The sequence below is a fragment of the Artemia franciscana genome, chromosome 12 (assembly GCF_032884065.1).
Source record: "Artemia franciscana chromosome 12, ASM3288406v1, whole genome shotgun sequence".
Classification (NCBI taxonomy): domain Eukaryota; kingdom Metazoa; phylum Arthropoda; class Branchiopoda; order Anostraca; family Artemiidae; genus Artemia; species Artemia franciscana.
The window spans coordinates 21,938,337-21,960,804 of NC_088874.1; the positions used below are offsets into that span (position 1 = coordinate 21,938,337).

At 36.3% G+C, this 22,468-nt stretch overlaps 3 protein-coding genes across 6 annotated transcripts in view; all 3 read right to left on the reverse strand.

Moving 5' to 3' along the window:
* LOC136033856 (squamous cell carcinoma antigen recognized by T-cells 3-like) overlaps positions 1-21,458 on the reverse strand; it is a 30,325-nt gene extending 8,867 nt beyond the window's left edge. Inside the window, exon 1 of one of the 4 annotated variants that reach the window (XM_065714818.1) lies at positions 21,389-21,458. The gene's annotated coding sequence lies outside the window, so the exon portion shown is untranslated. Of the gene's footprint in view, positions 1-15,506; positions 15,628-21,388 lie in introns of those variants that run through there. The other 3 variants (XM_065714821.1, XM_065714820.1, XM_065714819.1) reach the window with 3 other exon arrangements.
* On the reverse strand, positions 15,759-18,341 carry LOC136033470 (uncharacterized). The gene has a single exon (XM_065714219.1). The coding sequence runs from the start codon at positions 18,339-18,341 to the stop codon at positions 15,759-15,761; it is 2,583 nt and encodes an 860-aa protein (XP_065570291.1).
* Positions 18,401-19,555, reverse strand: LOC136033471 (uncharacterized). The gene has a single exon (XM_065714220.1). The coding sequence runs from the start codon at positions 19,553-19,555 to the stop codon at positions 18,401-18,403; it is 1,155 nt and encodes a 384-aa protein (XP_065570292.1).
* Positions 21,459-22,468: the final 1,010 nt, after the last annotated feature.

Genomic DNA, 22,468 nt, shown 5'->3' on the forward strand with positions numbered 1-22,468 from the left:
ACCCTTAGACATAAAATATTTAAAGCCCTTTATCCCACCCCAACATTCCCTGGAAGTTTCAACTTGTTTGACAGGGGCTTACATTGCAAACATGTTTCGGTAAATGAAAGACAAAAAAAGCCTGGTCTCGTTATCTTCTCACCTAAATACAAAATTTTATCTCCCCTTGCCCCCTCCCAAAAAAGAAGAAAAATAGAAGTCTCGACTTGATCCACCAAGCCGTTTACTAAATACTACAGATATGACATTTTGACAAATTAGGTACATAAAATGTTTTCCAATTAACCCCCACCCTCTCTCCCAAGTCACAATTTAAGTTCAACTTAGCCCCTCAATACTCCCCATAAGCTTAAAATTGATCCCAAGATAATAACAAGGTACTTGGAAGCCTCAGCACACATCGTGTCTTTCGATTTACCTCATTATTTAGCAATGAATGGAGTCTTAAGTCTCATAAGGTTTATGGCACAACATATTGGAAGGAGGTGGAGATAACGAATTTTGCTCCGTCCCCTCTGACCCCGTATCCCGACTCAAAATCTTGGATCCAGTCTCCCTCCATACTTCCTGAAGTCTCAGGCAGATTCTTAAGACGTCCCCAAAATAGTAATGATGTACTATTTTGATAGCCCAATTACATATGGTGCCTTTCGATTTAACTCAATATTTAACCTCTGAATGAATTCTACGTCCAATAGAGGCTCATAGCATAAAATCTTTTATAGGCGGATCAGAAACAAAAAATTTTAGATCCACTTTACCCCACCCCCCTAACACTTCCTAAAAGTTGCAAATTTTAACCTTGCTATTTAGCCGTTTATAGATCCTAAATCCCATAGGGGAGTCTATAATGGAAAAGTGTTTAGGTGGATTGGAGACAAAAAAATTTTAGCCCCTGCCCCCGGTACTACTTGAAAGTTTCAACACCATCAGAGGTTATCCATGATTAGACCGTTAGAGGATTTCAGCATCTAGTAGCCAATCTTCTTTTCTCCAAGTTTTTCTTAATGAATCCTAACAATAGGTGCATTTATCAAGACGTGAAACCTATGCTTATCTCACACAGTGTTTTGAACTAATCACATTCTTTTGGGCACTTTTATTATTTTTGTCAAACTGTCTTTCATTCAAAATGACATATAAGCATTAAAAGAAAGTGAGTTACAAGATTCAGTTATGGATCATCCTTGTGAGAAATCGGATGAACACCCTAGCGGAGGGAATGGAGACCCCCCTTGTTACAGACTTTCAAAATGACTCAGATGAGGGTATTTTTCATCAAGCAGATTTAGAAGAGATCTATAGCCTAGATCTCATTACGGTGAGACAAACAAACCTACTGCCTTGAGGAATGTAGATCCCCTTATTGCTAAATTTCAAAATGAGTCGAATGACATGAATTTTTAGTCAAGTAGATTTAGAAGAGCTATCACCCCCCCCCCCGAAAAGAAGAAAAATTGACGACGTACAAGATATGCCAAAAATAAATTACTTTTTAAATGAAGTATTGGAAGATTAAGGCAAGATTATTAAGCACGGCAAGATTTAGATTTCTTTTTTCAAGAGGAGATGAATGGCGGAATAGATAATGTTGTAAATGAAATTGGAGGAGGAAATAAGGTATGCTTACAATAGCGGACAAAACGATATCCTCGTCCACCAAGAACATTCTTGAATAATGAAATAATCAAAAAGGTGTTTATATTCATGTCAAATTAGAATTTTACATTGCACATTTATCAAATTTCGCCGAAGGCGCTAGTTTATTTTCTTACTGTTTAATTCTTGTGACTGTTGTAATTAAATAACAATTAAGATAACTTTTCCAACAATTTGAGGAAATTGCTAAGGAATCCCGTCGAAGACATTGGAAGAGAGGAACAGAGGGGGTTCCTCTTCCTTTTACCCTTTCAGTCCTTCATTACACTTTTAATCCTTCTTAGCCCTTTAACCTGTTTAACCCTTTTTTACTCCCTTTCTTACCGTTTTTACTCTTTTTGACCATGTAACAAGTTAAACCTTATTTGTGGAACTAAAATATTTTGCAAGTAATTATTATTTATTTTTCTGCAATCCTAAAACGTATTGTTTCAACTTCGAAAAAAATCGTCTACCTTTAAGAAAACTTTATTTTGAACTTACATACTTTTTTCAATTGCAAATATGTAACATATTTCTTTTCGAACTTTAAATGCAAAACGTTTATTAATCACATTAAAATTATTAAGCCCCCCCCCGTCACTCCAACATCTTCTATGCACTAGCATGTATTTTTATATAGCGTTTTTCTTTTAAATGTCAATGACAGCCTAACCCTCCCCCTCAGACCCTGGCCAAAAGCTTAGAAAAATACCTTCCTCTTTTTTATATCCCTCACCTGACATTCCTATTTTAAAAATATTTTCTTTGCAAAAGTTAAACTCCACAATATTAGAAACTTCTCCACAATAAATATTGAATACAATTTAAAACCATATTTCCGTATACATAAAGGTCTTGTCCATTTTCTTAATCACAGGGGTAAGACCATTTAAATGACTGTTTATTTTATTTTTCACATAATCTTATTTTTATTTTTTTATCATAAATGATATCTCATCACCCCAAGACACCTGACATATCTATACACATCAAGTCATTAATACCCCCCTACCCTTATTTTTGTGTCTATTAGAAAATAATAATTATACCTAGACCTACTAGGAAGGTTTATACAGTTAGGCTGACCCTCCACAAGGTGCCTGATAATTATGGCTCATCCTAGCGATAAGCCAATATAATATTTGTACTTCCTCCAACAAGAATGCTGACAGCCCTATACATTTTCTATGAACGTTCTTTAAAATGCTTTAAACTACTGGGAACAGGCAGCTCGATTACTTGCACTTCTTACAAAGCATCCAATTTTCTTTCTTTCTGTTTTGTCTTTTGATCGCAATTTTGTCTTATAGTATTTCACATCACCTTTCCAATTATGTCGCTATATAATTCTGAATAAATTCTGCGTCCAAAGACTTAATGCACAAAAACGTTTAGACTGATTGGACAAAAACCTTTTTACCCCCCCCTGGCCCCTCACTAATGCAAAGCGTGAGGTCCAATTGCTCCCAAGAGTCTCCAATACTCTCCAAGAGTTTCAGATCGATCCCTTAAGTCATCCTTAAGATATTGCAGATACGTTATTTTGATTACCTGTTTTTACTCAGTCTCTTTTAGTTTACCTTGGCACTTCTATAGGAACAGATTCTATTTTCTATAAACTTTCTTTAAAATGCTTTAAACTACTGGGAACAGGCAGCTCGAGTACTTGCACTTCTTACAAAGCATCCAATTTTCTTTCTTTCTGTTTTGTCTTTTGATCGCAATTTTGTATTAGTGTATATCATATCCGCTTTTCAATTATGTCGCTATAAAATCCTGAATAAATTCTACTTCCAAAGATTTAACGCACAAAAACTTTTCGACGGATTGGACAAAATCTTTTTACCTCTCCCCCCCCTGGCCCCTCACTAAGACAAAGCGTGAGGTCTGACTACTCCCCTAAATACTCTCCAAGAGTTTCAGATCGATCCTTTAAGTCATCCTTAAGATATTGTAAATATGTTATTTTGATTACCTATTTTTACTCAGTGTCTTTTAGTTTACCTTGGTACTTCTACAGGAACAGATTTTATTTTCTATGAACTTTCTTTAAAATGCTTTAAACCACTGGGAACAGGCAGCTCGAGTACTTGCACTTCTTACAAAGCATCCAATTTTCTTTCTTTCTGTTTTGTCTTTTGATCGCAATTTTGTATTAGTGTATATCATATCCGCTTTTCAATTATGTCGCTATAAAATCCTGAATAAATTCTACTTCCAAAGATTTAACGCACAAAAACTTTTCGACGGATTGGACAAAATCTTTTTACCTCTCCCCCCCCTGGCCCCTCACTAAGACAAAGCGTGAGGTCTGACTACTCCCCTAAATACTCTCCAAGAGTTTCAGATCGATCCTTTAAGTCATCCTTAAGATATTGCAAATATGTTATTTTGATTACCTGTTTTTACTCAGTGTCTTTTAGTTTACCTTGGTACTTCTAACGGAACAGATTCTATTTTCGATAAAATTTATTTAAATTGCCTTAAACTACTGGGAAGAGGCAGCTTTAGTGTGCTTGTACTTCTCTCAAAGCATACAATTTTCTTTCTTTTTGTTTTGTTTTTTATCCCAATTTTGTATTATTGTAGTACTTATCAAACAGTTCGTTGCCACGAACTGTAGTAAGAAGCGACGCGACTCAATAGTAACCAACACTCTAAAAAACGGGATTTTGATACTAATAGGTACACCAAAGAATCGGATTTTTATGCTGATTTTAAATATATAAGTTTCATCAAATTTAGTCTTACCCATCAAAAGTTACGAGCCTGAGAAAATTTGCCTTATTTTGGAAAATAGGGGGAAACCCTCCTTAAACGTCATAGAATCTCATCGAAAAGTACACCACATTCAGCTTATCAGAGAACCTTACTGTAAAAGTTTTGAACACATATCTGCAAAAATGTGGAATTTTGTATTTTTGGCCAGAAGACTGATCAGGGATGTGTATCTATTTGTTTTTTTTTTCAATGGTCCTAGAATGTCGCAAAAGGGAAATTAATTCTTTAGAAAAATATAATGGAAATTAAGAGTTCTAGCGCCCTTTTTTAAGTGAACAAAAAATTGGAGGGCACCTAGGCCCCCTACCAAGCTCATTTTTCCCCAAAGTCACTGGATCAAAATTTTCAGACAGCCCTTCTGTTCAGCATAGTCGAAAAACCTAATAACTATGTCTTTGGGGATGACTTACTCCCCCAAAGTCCCCAGGGGAGAAACTGCAAGTCACAAACTTTGACAATTGTTTACATATAGGAATGGTTATTCGGAAATGTACAGACGTTTTCAGGGGGATTTTTTTCTGGTTGGGAGAGGGGGAGGGGAGGAGGGGTTACGTGGGATGATCTTTCCATGGAGAATTTATCATGGGGGAAGAGAAATTCCATGAAGGGGGCGCAGGATTTTCTAGCATTCTTTAAAAATAAAATAAAAAAAAATGAAAAAGTTTTAGCAACTGGATATACGGAGGAGCATTAAAACTTTAGACGAACAGAAATTATTACGCATACAAGGAGTTTAAGCTCCTCTAAATACCTCGCTGTGTACACTAAAGTATTTTTTTTGTAATTTCAACTATTTATTCTACAACCTTTGTGATTCAGGGGTCATTCTTAAGGAATTGGGATAAAATTTGAGCTTTAGTGTAAAGAGCGAGGTATTGACCAGGGGGCGAACCCTCTCATATACATAATAAAAATATACGAATATAGAAGCTCGTTACGTAAGCTAATTCGTGAGTTAAGTATTACTAAAAAAAAAGGTTCATAAAAAAATAATTAAAAGTTATAGTTGTTTTTTTAAGTAACCGAAAAACTGCTGGGTAGATAGGCCACCCCTTTTTTCCAAAATCCCCTTTTTACCCCACCCCTTTTTTCCAAAATCGTCCAATCAAAACTATGAGAAAGCTATTTAGCCACAAAAAAAAAATAATATGCAAATTTCGTTTTAATCATATATGTGCAGGGAGCTAAAATGAAAACATGTATTAATTCAAAAACGTTCAGAAATCAAATAATAAAAAACAGTTTTTTCAACAGAAAGTAAGGAGCAACATTAAAACTTAAGAACAGAATTTACTTCATATACGAAAGGGGCTATTCCCTCCTAAGCCCCCCGCTCTTTATGCTGAAGTTTTTTTATTGTTTTAAAAAGTAGAGTTGTGAGAAAGTCAAACTTTAGCGTAAAGAGAGGGGCATTTAGGAGGGAATAGCCCCTTTCACTGAGTAATCTCTGTTTGTTTTAAATTTTAATGTCGCTCCTTACTTTCAGGTGAAAAAATTCTTTTTTTTATTGGATTAAAAAGAAGGATTGTAATCCTTCATAATTGTATGGTAAAAAAAAAACAAAGATAGAAAAAAATAGCCTTTTAGTTTACATTAGGATTGTATTGGTGACAAAATCAGAAGTGTTTCCAAAATGAAAAAAATGTGACAAATACACTTAATGGAAAAAGTTACACTTACAACTTTTTCCAAGAAGAGGGGGAGGGGGAGAATTTATTAGACCCAAGAAAAAGACAGGAGTTGCTATAAAACATTGAAAACACTATGCAAGTGCAGAGTTTTTTTGAAAGTGTGGGGGAGGGAGGGACCGTTTATCTGCCTGATTAGATGTACAATTTCTATCACAATATGTTTGTTTGTTTCTTCTTCAGCTTAATTCTGGCCTTGAGACAATTTTCGAGTTTAAGAAAAAGCTAATGATTACAAATTACAAAAGGTAGTTCAATAAAAACATTAAGTTTGGATTGCAGCCCAAAAAAGATTCTACAAGTGAAGTAATAGCCTAAGGTTACTACTCATTACTTTGACCAAAAGTATCAGAAAAATGCCCTTAAATCTGTATTAATCATTTGTCTAAAAAATTCGGAAATGTTATTGGAACAAAAATACTTTCTAGTATCCCCCCCCCAACTCGACTAGAGAATTCCTATGTCATGAACCAGGGAAGGGTTGATCTACCTTTAAGTGTAAGGTTCTGAAGTTTGACCTTCTTAGAAAACTGTAAGGGAAATTATAAAATCAAGGCTTTTCTAGACCTATTGTGAGCCTAAAGCAACTACAGTGAAAGAGTAAAACCACCAGTAAGTCCTGGTCAGAGAAATAATCTATATCTATTCCTTTACTAGAAATTTTGGTAAGTGCAAAATAATGACTAAACTATAATATAAGAACAAACCCAATAAAACAAACTAACAAATCCATGTGGCTGCATGAATTTGAACCCTGGATAAATATCTAACAAACTGTGAGACAAAACTGTTTTTCCTTATTATTTGCATTATCCCTAATCTTGTGGTACCCTAAGCGTTAATTTAAGGGTCTCTAGTAAAAGGGTCTAATTTAAAGGTCAAGTCTCTAGATTTAAAGGTCAAGTCTATAAAGGTGCAGTCTGTACAGACTGCAAAATAGATCTTGACCCAAATTCTAAAGCTGTTTTGTGTGATGGATGTGAAAAATGGCTCTGCATAGACTGCCTTAAAATGTCTGTCCCTGAATATGAACTTTTTACAAAAATGTCAAGTGCTGGAAATATGCAGTGGTACTGTCCATTCTGCAAGCACTCTAGTTCCCAATCTAATCTAAACAGTTCCTAAATCTAATAATGTCCAAGGTCCCAAGTGCCTTGGCTATTGCGGAAATAGTGAAGGGCGTGGTAGAGGAGCTCAAAAATGACATTACCACTAGGATAGACGAAGTCAAAGAGTGTGTTGATGACCTAGAAAAAAACAAGACTGATAAATGTGCTGTTTGAGAGGTTAAACAACATGTTAACACAGCAATGCAGCAGGAAACATCAAAAATGAAACGGGCTATTGACTACCACCTTAAAGAAGAAATCCGCAGAATATTCAGACAGGAAAGGAACAGGGATAGGAAGAAATGCAACATAGTTGCATATGGTATCCCCTTGCAGTCAAGAATAAATGGTGATCAGGAGTTTGTAATAAAACATCTTACAGAGCACTGCGACATTACTGATGTGAGCATAAGTAATTTTAGATGGATTCTGCCTAACAATAAGCCTTTAACCACCCAGCAACCCATCAGACAGGCAGGTATAAGTCACCAAGGATCCATCCCAAGCCAACCCCCTCCCACCCTTTTCTCTGTCCAAAACTTAGACGTAAAAAAACGTATCTTGCAAAGATCATATGAACTCTGACAAGAAATTCAATTTAGGGGAGATGCATCTCGGGAAGACTGCAAAAAAAGAAAATCCTTGGCTGCTGAACTCAGGCGTCAGACTGAGCTTGGTGAGCCAAACCTAGCTATCAACCATGGAAAGATTAATGCAAAAAACTTGATCTGTCCAGGTGGAGGGCTATGTGTAGATTCAGAATGTACTAACTGGAGCTTTACCACAGATGATGATCTTAAGACTTCTTGGCATATCTTCAAAACTTTATTACTTAGTGCTGAATTTGAGTCATATTAGCATCAGGATGATTAGACAGCCTAAAACACTGCCATATCTAACTCCTTTTATTTGTAATCTCAATCCAAAGAAAATCCAAAGCATGGAAAAAGTATAGCAAGGATAGAAACTCTTGTAACTTTAAAAGATACCAGGTAGCAGGAAATCTTGTTACAAATAACATTAAAAAGTTAAAATCAAATGACAAAAATAAACTTGCTCAGCAAATCAAGGTAAATCCCAAACTCTTTTGGAGGCATGCATCAACCAAAAAAACAGGCAGACACTCAGTTCCAGATTTATGGGAAAATGGACATGTGATATCCACACCTGAAAATATAGCAGAAGTCTTAAATAAACAATTTTCCTCAGTATTTTTTTGATGGTCAGGATGTCTCACTCCCTGCACTCTCTTTTTACCCAATCACTACCACTATCCCAGAGATTGAAGTAACTGAATGCATGGTGAATAAGAAGCTTGCTTCAATTAAAGTATATAATTCTAAGGGTCTGGACAATATTCATCCTCAGCTTCTCAAACATGCTAAAGATATCCTAGCTGCCCCATTAGCTGTAATCTTCCAAAAATCAATCAAAGCTGCACAACTTCCAGTGGATCGGAAAAAAGCATACATAACTCCTGTTTTCAAAAAGAGAAAAAGAAATTCTGCTGCAAATTACAAGCCAATCAGTATTACCTCTTCTGTTGTCAAAGTGGTTGAAGGAATAGTTAATGATGCTGTTATTAAACATCTTGAAAAGAATAGCATCCTTCATCATTCTCAACATGGTTTCTGAAGTGGTCGATCTGTTGACACAACTTTACTGCAGTCTTACAATCTTGTTACAGATCTAATAGACAAGGGGATTCCTGCTGATGTTGCTCTCTTTGACCTAACCAAAGCCTTTGATAAGGTCTGCCACATGAGACTGATTGTCAAGTTACATGCTGCAGGAATAAACAACCAAGTTGTTGGCTGGATTAAGGCTTTCCTTGCTTAAAGGAATCAACAGGTCAGAATATTCACATCTCATGGAATGCTGATTTATTCAAATTCATCACCAGTCAAGAGTGGTGTGCTGCAAGGTACTATCCTTGGTCCTACCCTCTTCAATATTTTTGCTAATGATGCCCCTAGTGTAGCACACAAATATTTAACTTTATATGCAGATGATTTCAAACTTATAGGTGGTTTCAGAAACCAGTTTGATGCTGATGTTTTTCAACATGATATAAATGAGCTAAATAATTGGGGAAATGCCTGGTTATTGAGTTACAACACATCTAAATCCCATGTCCTTCATTTTGGAGAAAAATAACTTACATTTTGGGTACACTCTCAATGACCTACCACTTGAGGCTGTTCCTAAGGATAGAGATCTGGGTGTCTTGGTTGATGAGAAACTTAAATTTGATTTTTATGCTACTATTGGTGCTTCATCAGCTAACCAGATCCTAGGAACAATAAAGAGAACCATCAGCAGCTTCTCTCCGGGAGTCTGAACAACCCTATATAAAGCTCTTGTTTGACCAAAATTTGAAGTTGACATGACACTTGCATCCTCTTTTTACAAAAAAGCCAAACTCATCCTAGAAGCAGTCCAAAGGCGAGCAACAAAATTGATTAGAAATTCCAAACAGTCCCCTATTGTGAGTGTCTTTGTTGCCTCAAACTATCATAAATATATATTCTAAATATATTCTGTGGAAAATTACCAGCCTATTAGTATTACCTCTGTTGTTGTTAAACTTCTTCAACATATTGTCAACAAAGCAGTTATTGAGCATCTTGACCAGAATCATCTTCTTAACAGAGGCGCCATTTGGGGGGGGGGGGGTCAGGGGGGGGGGAGGGCAAATGCCCACCCCAGATTTTCCAGGGGCCCAAGCTTCCACCACAAAGGGCCCTTTTCCAGCCATAATTATCCATTATATCCAACATAATCCATTCTGTTCAAACAATTTGAACTAACTGCATGCCTATTAGCCAAAGAGCGTAATTACCTGACAACCCTTGGGGTAATTATGCTATTTGCTATTAATCATTGTAAACTTTGAAAGCATAATAAAAGTCTCAAGTTCTGTCAAATGCCCCATGCCCACCCCAAGATTTGGCCCCAATGGCGCCTCTGCTTCTTAACAGCCCTCAACATGGTTTCTGATGCAACAGATCAGTTGACACTAACCTGCTTGAGTCATATGACTATATTACAAAACTACTGGAGTTGGGAATCCCAGTTGACATGATCCCCCTTGATTTTTCAAAAACATTTGACAAAGTTTGTCATAAGAGACTGAGCTTAAGCTACAATCTATTGGTTTGGAGGAAAAAATTCTTAAATGGATTCTGGATTTCTTGGGGAATCATGTTCAGCATGTAAGACTGTTTGATGCAGATGGCAATCGTATTCTCTCCTGCTCTCAGAATGTTATCAGTGGGGTTTCACAGGGTAGTGTTTTTGGCCCCACCATGTTCAATATTTTCATAAATGATGCTCCTCTAGTGCTTAAAAGCAGGATGACGTTATATGCTGATGATTCCAAGGTTATTGGTCCAGCTAGCACTCTTGAAGATACTTCCCAACTTCAAAATGACCTTGATCTCCTTAGCATGTGGGCAAAATCTTGGCTACTCACTTTCAATGTGTCAAAATGTCATGTTTTACACTTTGGGCACAAGAATATCAATACAACTTACTCTCTTTATGGTCAGCATCTTTCTCCAGTGTTGGAAGAACGTGACCTAGGAGTAATTGTTGACAATGATCTAAAATTTAGCACTCATGCAAAGAAGGCAGGAGCATCAGCTAGCTCATCACTAGGGCTCATAAAAAGAACAATTTCCTCCCATTCTCCTAAGATTCTGAGCCTTTTGTATAAAGGACTTGTTTGGCCAAGGCTTGAGACAGGCATGGTCCTTGCATCCCCCTTTTTCAAAAAAGATGTTAAAATACCTGAAGATGTCCAGAGAAGAGCCACTAAGATGGTGAGTGGACTGCATGAGCTCCCTTACCCTACAAGGCTATGGAAGCTGAAACTCCCAACTCTGGTTTATAGAAGAAGACAGGGTGATGCCATTCTGGTTCATAAACTTATTAACTCAAAGGCAGTTCCTGGTCTTCTTGGATTCTTGTACAAGGGGACATATCTTGAAGTTATCCAGGCATTTCTCCTCATAGCGGCAACGCGCCCATTTTCTTACCAACTGTTTTGCCAACCTCTGGAACAAATTACTGCCAGATACCATTGCTGCCCAAACCACAGACAGCTTTAAGAACCATCTTGACAACGAATGGTCAAAAAAAGAATGGAAGTATAACTGAGAAGCACTTGAATCAGCAACATCAAACCACTAGTACAGTGTATGTATTCAACTATGTGTCATGTGTTATCAGCTCTGGAGTTTCTACAAGGAAAAATCCTTATATTGCTCCAAGCTGCAATTTAAGGTAACATATAGGTGCAAACACAGTGATGTCATAACTGCCTTCAAACTTATCTTGGCAAACATTGTCTCTGATTAATTCTTGTTTGCTATCACCTCTTCTACCAGATATCACTCAAAGAAACTGTCTAAAACATCATGCAGACTCCACCAGAGAAATCAGTTCTTTTCAAACAGAGTCACTAGCCTTTAGAATAGACTGTCAGAATATGCTTTCTCTGCAACTTGTCTTGAAGCTTTCAAATCAAGAGTGGATGTTAATGGAGTGATGTAGAGTGGAAGTATGATTAGGCAGCCCATGAGTCTTCAACTCATCTTTAATTCTTCATGGAGCCTACAAGGAGGAAATCCTTAGATTGCTCCAAGTTGCAATTTTTAGCAATGACCACGAGGTATTTAATGCAGCAAATCTGAGCAGCAAACCATAGAAAATGAATGAGGAAAACATATTATAGTAGAATAGTCTCTAATGTCCACTATACCTGCACAATTTTTGCATGAAGCATTTTCAATTCATTAAACCAGACCTTACCTTAATTCATTTGAGGGCTTTAAGGTTTAACTTAATTTTCTTAATTTGTGACTTTGGCTCAAACCTACACAGAAAGCTACCCAGTGTGACATCTGAGCTTTGTGGGTTTGTACAGGAAAGAATTGTTTAATATTGCAGAGCCAGAGTGCCATATGTGTATTAACAAAGGTGCCTAAGAAAGTTGAATGTAGTTGGAGATATCCTGTTCATAAGGGAGTAGCAGATTAGGAAAGCACTATCGATAATAAATTAGAAAGCTTAGGTTCACAGGCCCAGCTTGATCCAGTTCAAGGATTAAATTATAAAACCAAGGACATTTTCAAGAACTATTTTATAGATGAAAGTGTTATAGAAAGTGTATAGAAGACACTTGCCTCAATACCAGAATGCTATCTTTGTTCATTCCCCTCTGCAAACAATTCTCTTTTTACAAGGATTTTGTCTTTTCACCATGCTTCAAGCAGCTATATGAAGAACTCTAATATAAAATTTCTTAGTCACTGAGTTACAGCATTTCAAATCTTACTTCTGCTCCCTTGTTTTACTGTTGATACTATATTAGCAGAGGTTTGTAACAATGCTGCAAAACTATGAGCAATTCTGTGTCTCTAGAACTATTTTCCTTGCTGAGCTTATTGTCTGGCAAACCCAATGGAGGTCTATAAAGTCTTTTTGTCCCAATAAAGTTTCTAAAACTCTTGGTGCACACAACAACTGCTTTTTTCCAACTGTGGATCCACTCTTCATTGTTAGTGTTCACTATGTCTATCAATTGTGATGTCAAGGTGATTGGCAATGTTTTAAGTGACTTTGGGAGGAAATCAAAATGGATTAAAATATAACAAGTATTTACAATGCTTATGTTATTTGTATTTGATTCAAGGATTAGCATGATTAGAGCTCTTTAATTTGGTTCATTGAGCTCATTGTTTAGTATAGTAATAAATAAACTCAAAAAGAGAACTATGATGGCATTATAAATAGTGCTGGTTAGTTCCTGGACTTCTGATAGCTTTTAGCTGGTGCAAGCCCACATAGGCAGAAATCCTAAATATAATACTGCCCCTACTCAAATTTTGGTTGATCTAAGCTACTTAACAAAGAAGTGTGTTTTTTTTTATTGTGTAAAGAGAAGCATGTTACACCACTCTAGGCAGTTGTGTCAATGCCTTTTGGCTTTGGCTGATCTCCAAAACTATTTAACACAAAAAAGTATGTCTTTAACTAAGTGGTTATTCAAGTCATAAAAACAAATAGTTGAACATGTTAAGTAGTGATGAAAGTTGAACATGAAGTGATAGAAGCACTTTTTCTGCTTATCTTAGGGTTTGATATGCCTCTACTTTTTTATCACTTAGTTTTTTTTAAAGAATTTATTAGTTGATATATGTTTGCTTTCTATTTGACATTTAATTTAATAATATGAATTGAAAAGCTGCAAAATTATTAGTCTTCATTAGGGCTGAAGCAATCCTGACCCACTATCATGTAGCCACCCTTACATATAAGGACAAAAAGAATAATATTCCTCAAAAGCCATTGATGACACTAAGGACACTGCACTGATGAGAAGAAGCATAGTTGCTGCTTTCTTTTTTTACAGGGGCATGTAGAAAGCTTCTCATCTGACCTTACAGGTGCTGGAATCAAACAATAGGTGCCAAATCACCAAGTAGAGCATCTATCCACTATGCTTGTACATGGTTACCCTTTGGTATCATATATATAAATCAACTGTATTATTAGAAGAATGTTTCCATATTACACTGCAACTGTTAGTTTTTAAAAAAAATTTGTATCAAGGTTATAAAAAAAAATAGTTTTGTAAAGAATTGAACTCTGCAAGTAAATATAACCTAATTTGTTTCTTAATTGTCTAGGCATATAGCTTCAAAGCAGGAAACAGATGCTATTATTTCCAGCTCACCTTAAATTAATAATGACTTGTCTATATGCAACTTTGTTCTTTCAAGTAATTTAACAGTAAACAAGCAAAAGAACAGCAAATTCAGCATATGAAAATTTCATTACATATACACAATCTCAGATAGTCTATATATCTGACAATTAGGGATAAAGTTATATAGGTACACTTAAAGGAATATAATGAGGGTAAAATTCTAGTTCATTGACTTCTTGCTATCTTGGAAAGGGTTTAGGTTAGGAAAATGAAACTTTCAGGGATGGGTCTATAGGCTAAAGTATGTGCTGGGAAGGTATTTTAAAGTACCCACCTCCACTCCTCCTCCCTCTAGAGGGCCCTGAAATCTGTCTACATGACAGGTCTATACCTATTGAAATTTTAACAAACAACATTTTACCTTAATTTTCAGTTACTAGTAATTTTAGTTATTAGTTAATTTCAGTTACTTCAGTTGTTTTAACAAAACAACATTTTACCTTAATTTTCAGTTACTAGTTGCTTTTTCTCTACCTTTAGTCTGGAAATGCAATTTCTGTTATTTGAGTAGAATTTTGAGCCATATCAATATTTCTTTTTCAAAATTTGGGAAGCATATTTGGATATCTTTAAAACCCTATAAAATGGAATTGAGCAAAGTTATGAAGCTGAAAACAATTTTGTTGTACTTCAATTAAGCAGAAGATCTATTTTGCAAGGTTTCACTTTTATAACACACATATTTTTAAAGGTCATTAAAGGTCAGGGCCCTTTAGAGGGAGAAGGAGTAGAGGTAGTTGCTTCAAAATACCTTCCCAGGACATACTTTAGTCTGTATACTCATCCCTGAAAGTTTCATTTTCCTAACCTAAACCCTTTCTGAGATAGCAAGAAGTCAATTAACTAGAATTTTACCTAAATGAGTATTTTACAATGTTTAAAATTAGTTCCTAAAATTTTTGTTGATTGACTTTTGGCTATCTTGGAAAGGGGTTAGGTTAGGAAAATGAAACTTTCAGGGATGAGTCTAAAGGCTAAAGTATGTCCTGGGAAGGTTTTTTAAAGTACCCACCTCTGCTCCTTCTTCCTCTAGAGGGCCCTGACCTTTGATGACCTTTAAAAATATGTTTGTTATAAAAGTGAAACCTTGCTAAACAGATCTTCTGCTTGAATGAAGTACAACAAAATGCTTTCAGCTCCACAGCTTTGCTCAATCCCAATTTATAAGGTTTTTTATGCAAATACATTCCCTAAATTTTGAAAAAAAACCATTGATATGACTCAGAATTCTACTTAAATAACAGGAATTGCATTTCCAGAACTAGAGGCAGAGAAAAGGCAACTGGTAACTGAAAATTAAGCTAAAATATTGTTTTGTCAAAATTTCAATAGGTATAGATCTGTCATGTAGGCAAATTTCAGAGCCCTCTAGAGGGAGAAGAAGTGGGGGATGGGTACTTCAAAATACCTTCTTGGGACATACTTTAGCCTCTACACTCATCCCTGAAAGTTTCATTTTTCCTAACCTAATCCCTTCCCGAGATAGCCAAAAGTCAATCAACTAAATTTTACCGAATTTTGTAATGTTCCCTTTTAGAGAGCTGAAATACAGCAAAAATACCAAAATTGCATGCAAAACAAAACCAGCAAAGTTTTGAACATAGGGCCGTATCTGTCCTTTTTAGGAGTACTGAGGGTACTTGCTGATGATGATGAAATGAATTTCGGACCCCTCTTGACTACATGGTCACTCAGGTCCTCTCTCTATATTCTTCGAATATTTGCTTGCTACGCTGGAAATAAAATGATTCCCAGCGTCTTTAATTACATCCTCTTGTCGCATCCAATTTTTTCTAAGAATTGCACTACTAAGCGTATGACTGTGGTATTTAGTTCATCACTTAAGAAACCACCAAGTAGTAAATTTACTGAAATATTTTCCTTTTGTTCCTTGAAGAATGATTCTATGTGTCTTCTCTGATGCATATAATGATCACAATCAATTAAAATATGTTCAACTGTCTCTTCACTGTCACAGTGATCACAGATATTATCATCTCCATAAAATCTTGCAAGGTATGAATGAGTACCTGCATGTCTGGACCTTAGACGAAAAGCTATGGTTCCTTCTCTTCTAGTCAGATTCCTGTAGATTTTCAGTTCTGACTTCCTTCTTGTTTTTCGTGTTGTAAACCAATTTCCCGAGAGGTTACGATTTTCTTCAAAATAGTATTGCTGCTGCTTTTTTATAACCTCCTCAATCATCATAATCTGAATTGGAGTTTCACAACATGTGAAGGGGTCCTCAATAGTGGTGCCATCTTTTGCAGCTCGGTCAGCTATATCATTTCCATGTATATCAACATGAGCTGGAACCCACTGTAAAACGATTTCTTGACCTGTGGGTATTGTGACTAATTCTTTATAGCAACTGGCCACTTCCCTTGACCGTGTCCCACTTCTACTTATGTTGGTGAGTGCTTCCAGTGCACTCTTCGAATCAGAGCAAATCAATACTTTAGGATATTCTTTCAGATTTTCTTTTGTATAAATTACTGCTTTCTTTATTGCTATAACTTCAGCTTGAAAGATCGACGTTTGTTTGGGTAACTTATACTGTGCTGTAATTTTCTTTTTTGGTATAACAAATGCAGCTCCAACTGGACTACAGTCATCTACTTTGGATCCATCCGTATAAATATCAAGGAAATCCCTAAATGCTTCTTCAATCAGCAACTTGAAGCTAGTGGCGAAGTCCAAGTTTTCTTTTTTCTCCATGACCATTGAGCATTTTATTTTGCAACACTCCCATGGTGAAGGTAAGTCCATGTCTGGAACCCGTAACATTTCTGTGATCTTTAGTTCTAAGTCAAATTGAGCACATATTTGAATGGACCTTTCAAGGAAGTTTAATTGGTTCTGCTTTCTGTGTTTGTTTGCAGTTGTATGCAGACCTCGTTTTACAATCCTTGATTTCACTGGATTTGTTTCATCTGACCCCCATACTTTTGCTAAATATTTTAGTGTAACAGTGTTCCTTCTAGTTTCGAGATCATCCAGGCCACTTTCTGCCAACATGAATGAAACCGGGGTCGTTTTCCTAGCTCCAAATGCAATCCTCAATGCTGTATTTTGTATAACATTTAGCTTTTTAAGGGATGATTGATTTGCAGGGTGATATACAACTGCTGCATATTCTAACTTTGACCTGATATATGTTGTGTAAAACTTAATTAGAAAGTCAGCTTTGCTTCCCCATGTGATGGCTGTTAGTGTCTTCATTATGTTGATTCTCCTAATGCAGGCTGCTTTAATGCTTTCAATGTGTAAATTCCAGTTCAAACGTTTTTCAATTATGCATCCCAGAAACTTTATTTGGTCCACAAATTCGATGGGCATTTTATTTAGGATTAAAGATGGCACTTCTATAGACTTCTTTCTTGTGATAAGCATGGCTTTTGTTTTGTGAGCCGAAAAGCTTAAATCAATGTCACTTGCCCAAATTTCAAGCTGTTCAAGAACGGATTTTATTACTGGCACAACATCTTCAATTGTTCTTCCAACTGCCCACAGGTTATTGTCATCTGCAAAAATTCCTGCACTAGAATCACCATCATCTAAAGGTATGTTGTGTTCACCCAGATTATAATAATCTGGACCCAAAGCTGATCCCTGAGGGACTCCCCTTTTTCTTTTGGTGAAATGGCTGGAGATGGTATTTCCCACCCTAACATACACTTCACGATCTTCTAGATAATCTTTCGTAAACATTAGCATTCTTCCACGGATCCCCGCCTCAATTAGTCCCAGTAATATCTGTCTGTGTACCAAATTATCAAATGCACCATCAACATCTAGGAAGACAGCTATCATTACCAACCCGTTTTGTAAACTATAGGCAGCATCTCTTTGAAAACAAACAAGGTTATCAATAGTACTCTTATTTCTCCTAAACCCACACTGCACATCTTTAAGTATTTTTCTTTTTTCCACTTCCCAGTTTAGCCTTTTCTTTACAAGTCTTTCATAAACTTTGCCTAACACGGGTAATAAAGTAATAAATCTGTGGTTTTCGATCTTTGAAGTGTCTTTACCTGGTTTGGGAATCATCACTGCTAGTCCCGCCTTCCACACTTTTGGGAAACATCCACTCTTCCAGGCAATATTTATTATTTCTAACAGCACTTCTACCCATTCTTGTGGGAGATTTTTAACTAGTTGGGGATACACCATATCTGCACCAGGGGCTGTATTTGGCAAATTCCTGATGATATCCTCTATTTCCACTAAGGAGAAAGGCTGATTGTATGGTTCTTGCTGGTCTTTATTAGTCAGCCGTTTCACTTTTGCTGCCATTCTTGATACTGCTTCTTCATCTGGATCCTCCTTTCCAATTATTTTTTCCATATGTTTGACGCTTGCATTAGCTTTGTCCAGATCACTTGCCAGAATTACATTTTCATAAACTAGAGGTGGGTTGCTTGTTTCGTTTGGCTGCTTGTTTTGCATCTTGCGTATAAACACGTAAACTTTAGCTGCTGGTTTTCCGAAATTTTGATTTTCAAGAAACTCTCTAATACTGTTTTTCTTGCTATGAATACTGTTCTCCTAAACCTTGCATAGGATCGTTTTACATTAATCAGATTTTCTAAAGATGTTGCTATGGCATAAATTCTTTCATTTTTCACATAGTCCTTCTTTGCTTCTTCACATTCTGTATTCCACCAAATGTTATTTTTGTGAGTCCTTTTTGAGTTACCTTTTAGTGGAATAGCTTTCTTAGCTGCTGTTAATATATTGCTTTGAAATACATGGATTTTGTCGTCAATCAATGTTTTTGCTTCCACTAATACCTGAATTGATATGTTTTCAAGCTGTTCTCTATACTTAAGCCAATTTGCTTTTTTCAATCTGAAGTGAGGAGTGCTTGTGCTTTCCAATTGGGCTGGACTACTACTCTTATTATGACCCTCAATGTAGATTATTATGGGGGAATGATCACTAAATAGCAATGTATGATCTGGAATTGTAACAGTAGTCCTTGTGGCTAAATTAGGGCTAGCAAATGTTAGGTCAATTGTAGTGTGACCACCAGTGAAATGATTTTTACGGGTTGGCAATCCATTAGGAGTGGCCAGGCAAATTGGAGATTGTAACAGAAAGTCCTCCATACTCCTTCCAGATGAGTTCACAATATCGCATTTGCACCAAACCTTGCTGTGTGCATTAAAATCACCTGTTATGATCAGTCCTTCATTAGTAGGAATATTCTTTGATAACTCATCAATAATGCCACCAATTTCACTATTGTTGCCATTTGCATTGTATACATTTATAATGTTAATGGTTGATCCATCTTGTTGAAGTATCCTGCAGCCATTGATTTCAACTTTATAATCTGGATGATCCTGCAATTCAATCTCCCATTCAGTAAAATGTAAATGCTTTTTCACACAGGTCAGTACTCCACCTTTTGTACCTTCTGATCTGTCTTTTCTTATCATATTATATCCTTTAAAAGTCAGATTTATGTATGGCTGCAACCATGTCTCTTGTATGCATATTACATCAATTTCATTCTCCTGACAATATTGTAAAATTAGGTCTTTTTTCTCTTTCATTACTGATTGGGCATTCCATGATAAAATTTTAAGGTTCATTTTGGGCATTTTCAATTATTCCATTCATATTACAAACACTGGCAATCTTTTGTTGATTGAGACACCCTAACTCTAATTCTTCTACCAATCTGCAAAGTCTTTCAATTCGCTCAGATAATGATATCTTGCTCATTTCCAACAATTCGGCTTTACAGAGTAAGCCTATTACCATTTTTTCTGCAGTGTCTTGTTTTGTAACCTTTCTTATTTGTTCAACACTGTTGGCTGAACTAAAATTGTTTGGTGCCAGACTTTTCAAATTTGTCCTGTTAGCTGCATCTGCATAGCTCTTATAAGTTACTTGGGCCATCCTGTAACCCATTTGATAAGATTCTGCCACTTGTAGTATTTCACGATTTTGTTTCCTCACTGGACAAGCAAACGAAGTGGATGCATGATTTCCTCTACAGTTGGCACAAGAATAAGCCCTTGGTCTATCTGGGGAAATTTCACTTTTCAAAGGACATTTGTCTGATGAATGTTTATTTGAACAACGTAGACACACTGGTTCCTTGGCTCTACAATCCTTTTGCAGGTGGCCATACTTCTGGCATTTGTGACACTGCATGATTCTACGATGGTACACATGTACTTCTCTTTTCCTCCCACAAAACCAAATGTTTGGAGGTAATTTGTCACTTTCAAATGTCACCATTACTGCAAAACTGTCTTCTAGTTTTCTTGTTTCCCTGTTGAACCTTTTTTGTCTCACTATGTCACGTATTATCATTGCACTTTGTAGGCACTCCATTATATCTCCTGTTGTTAAGTTAAGAGGAACTCCCTTTACTATTCCTCTCACAAGGGGCACTTTCAATTTTGCTGATACCTTAATGTCACCAATTTTTTCAATGTTCAGAATTATGTTTTTTGCATCCTCATTTTGAAGGTATACAGTCATTACAGACCTGCCTCTCATAACATCAAACTCAAACCTGTGGCTTGTAAGCAATACTTTAAAAAACTTTACCAGGTCAAAGTCAGGTGGTAAAACTTCCCCTTTATTAATCACTTCGATTTCAACCTTGGTGGTAAATTGTTCTGCTGTGGGAATGTTAATATTTGAAAACTCCTGTTTGGGTAGTTTATCAATATTCTGTCTTTTTGTCTCCAGAATATAGGATTTATTAGAACCTGGGGAAACATCTCTTCTTTTACAGCCAAAATTCTGGATTTGACCAAGCCTTGGCATTTCTGTTTGTCTTTTGGCTCCTTCCACATCATATGGGTTTGCAACTGCCCTAATCTCATCATCACTTTCACATGACAGTGCTTGGAATTGTTCTGAACTTAATGGAGTAAATCTATTAGCTATAGGCACGTTGTAACATGGGGGGTTGTTTACTTTTTCTTGTTGGATCACTGAGTTTTGCTGAACATTGATACAATTTGATGGTGCTGAAGCATAGCCATGGCTATAGGAAGATTGGCCCTGATACTGGTTAGGCCAGCCTTGTGGATGTCCATACTGCCCAGGACTCAGCTGATAAGGCTGAGCCCAGTTCAACATCCCTTGCTTTCCATTATAATAAGGGTTAATTGGCACAAATTGTCCCTGACCCCCCTGGGGGTCTGGCAAATTATTCATCCTTCCCAAATTCACTTCAACTTATATTGTACAATTGTCAAAAAGTCTTAAAACACAAAAGTATCAATGAATTCTAGAGAATCACAAGTAATAATATAAAATTATAAACTTGAAGCAAAGATTTTACATCCAACCGTTAATCTTTTTCTGAGGGTACTTGCAAGGGCAGCAATTAGTATTTTTGAATAGGTAATAAGACAAAATACCAAGCACTCAGACCAACCAGTCCTGTTTGTTTCTTTTTTGTGTTTCTTCTTCGAATAGTGTTGCTTTAAAGTCACGACTGCCAAACATACTGATTCATCTCGATTTTCGGCAATTTTTTCCTTGCCTAGCGATCACAGACAAAAAGTATTTGATACAGAGATGAGTAAATACCAAGTACTCAACCAAATGTGTAAGAAAATATCAGTGCGAAGTACTCGAAGTAAATTGTACTTAGGCATGTGCTTAAGTTCGGAAGTACATGGCTTGAAGACTTGTTTTGCATGGTAAAGAATATGTTTAGGTCGTAAGGAGAGAAACTGACATTAGTAGATCCATTATCTCCAGTGGAGAAGCGGAAAGGAAGTCCATTGTAGGAACACCAGGGCCGTATACAGGGGGTTTTCAGATTTAACCCCCTCCCCCAAAAGTGCTTCTCCGACGTGCGAATTCGTCTAAAAATCCCAAAAGTTCTTGGGACGGTATTTTTTTGGTATGCCGTTTTTATTTATGTTGCCCGTCTGAACGCCACAGTAAGCATTGTTTACTTTGGTGTGGTAAGAAGAACAAGAAAAATGAACAGTTTTCCAATCTTCGAGTAGTCTTTCAGCGATTTGAAGGTCCTCATCCTGTCTTAAAGAAATTTGAAGAATTCGATTTGAAATTAGTGTCTATATTTACTTTTTGATCACCGATAGTAAAATCACCTTCTATTAAGGCTGGACGGACTCGCAAAGAATCTTCCTATACCTCCCATGTTAAACAAGTGGAGTTTGCCTGACGTTCCTGAATTAGTGATTTTGGCGGTTTTTATGTCAATAGAAGTAAAAAAATCTGGTGAATATTTTGGCATAATCAAATCTTAAGGCCGACAATTTTTTTTTTTTTATAATTCCAAAATAATTATAAAACCTGTTTCGGGTTTGCATTCTAGATTGATATGCTTGACATTGTTGTTGTGGGGTATCAAAAAATAGAGCAAAAAATTTTCTATTCATCAATAAGAAGCTTTTTTCTATAATATATACCTCCTGGCTGCAGTCCCTTCAAATACTTTACATATTTGTGTTCCGAAATCAAAA